We start from the raw sequence: 1,390 nt of genomic DNA on the forward strand, positions 1-1,390 counted from the left end.
ATATTTTATTCAAATCTAATACAAGTCGAGACCCAACACTCTTCCAAATGTAGGCTTAATTTAAAGCTACTTGCATATGCCATGGTGTTCAATGACATGTAATTGGAAATGAACATCATTTAAAAAAAAAAAAACTCACCTAAATTTCGACCAAACTGCCTGTTCACCTAAATTCTTCCAACGCAACTTTGTAATTGGGTGGCGTGTGTGAAGAATACAAGGGCTAAGATCTTCACGAAGTCTTTGAAATAGTAGCTAAACTGTTGTTGGGAGGGTGAGCTAACAAAATGCTTCCCCGCCATCCCCCATCTAAACCTCAATCACATTCCCACAATTCATTCTGCATTCATTCTCTATAAATAGGCCTGAGCACCTGCTTTAATTCCTGTCACTACCTTGCATTAACTCAACAAAAGCTAGCTCTCTTTCTATACGGCGGCTTAAGCACTTGCCAAACAATGGCTGCCTCCAGGCATTTTTTCATTCTTACCCTGATTATGACATTGTCACTGTTAGGCATCAATACGAGCTTCGCTGCTCGTCACCTTCTCGACACCCCCGAACCAGCTGCGACACCCCCACCAGCGCCAACGCTGCCCACAATTCCTTCTCTTCCGAATCCAGTTGCAATTCCTCCGTTGCCCGCAATGCCAACGCTGCCCAAAGCAACATTGCCACCATTGCCAACTACCATGCCAACATTGCCAACTGCCCCAACTCTGCCAAAGCCCACAGCATTGCCACCTTTGCCAAACACCCAGTTCCCTACTTTGCCAAATGTTCCAACAGTACTCCCCACACTGCCCACAACACTACCAAAGGTGACGTTACCTCCATTACCTGCTACAACAGGACTTCCCTCAATTCCAACTACAATTCCCACAAACATTCCAACCACAATTCCAACTACAATTCCAGGAATTCCTTTCCTTTCTCCACCTCCATCAACCACTAGCCCTTGAGGCATGCATCTTACTTCCAGCTTTTATTCTTTATCTCTGCTTCAGACTGGCTGCTTTGGGTTACTACCTTGAAGTGCTTTTGAATGCATGCATTGGTGTGTTGTGGGAGACCACGGAATTCTCCGTGATTCTTAATATTATTCTTTGGATGGGTTTGAGTGTGTCCACATGTATTTGTTGCCTTAGTTAGGGTTCGGAACCTTTTAAGTGTGTCTCATGCACACTGCAGTTGCTTTTCTCCTTTTCTTCTTTTATCTTTTTTTGTTTATATATGTACTTACATTAATTTTTTAGTGCGCACCCATTGCTGCTTTGTTGCTCCTATAAATTCCCATAAATCTTTTTTTTTTTTGATTAAATATGGACTTTTATTTATTTTGTGATGAATCAATTTCAAGTGTTTTTTTTAATAAAAAAGGACTCAAGAG

General features: G+C 41.9%; 1 protein-coding gene across 1 annotated transcript; it reads right to left on the bottom strand.

The window, feature by feature from the left end:
• Positions 1-541: 541 nt before the first annotated feature.
• Positions 542-967, bottom strand: LOC131166567 (uncharacterized). The gene has a single exon (XM_058125159.1). It carries the CDS (start codon positions 965-967, stop codon positions 542-544), a length of 426 nt encoding a protein of 141 aa, XP_057981142.1.
• Positions 968-1,390: the final 423 nt, after the last annotated feature.

This window comes from Malania oleifera, chromosome 1, assembly GCF_029873635.1.
Source record: "Malania oleifera isolate guangnan ecotype guangnan chromosome 1, ASM2987363v1, whole genome shotgun sequence".
NCBI lineage: Eukaryota > Viridiplantae > Streptophyta > Magnoliopsida > Santalales > Ximeniaceae > Malania > Malania oleifera.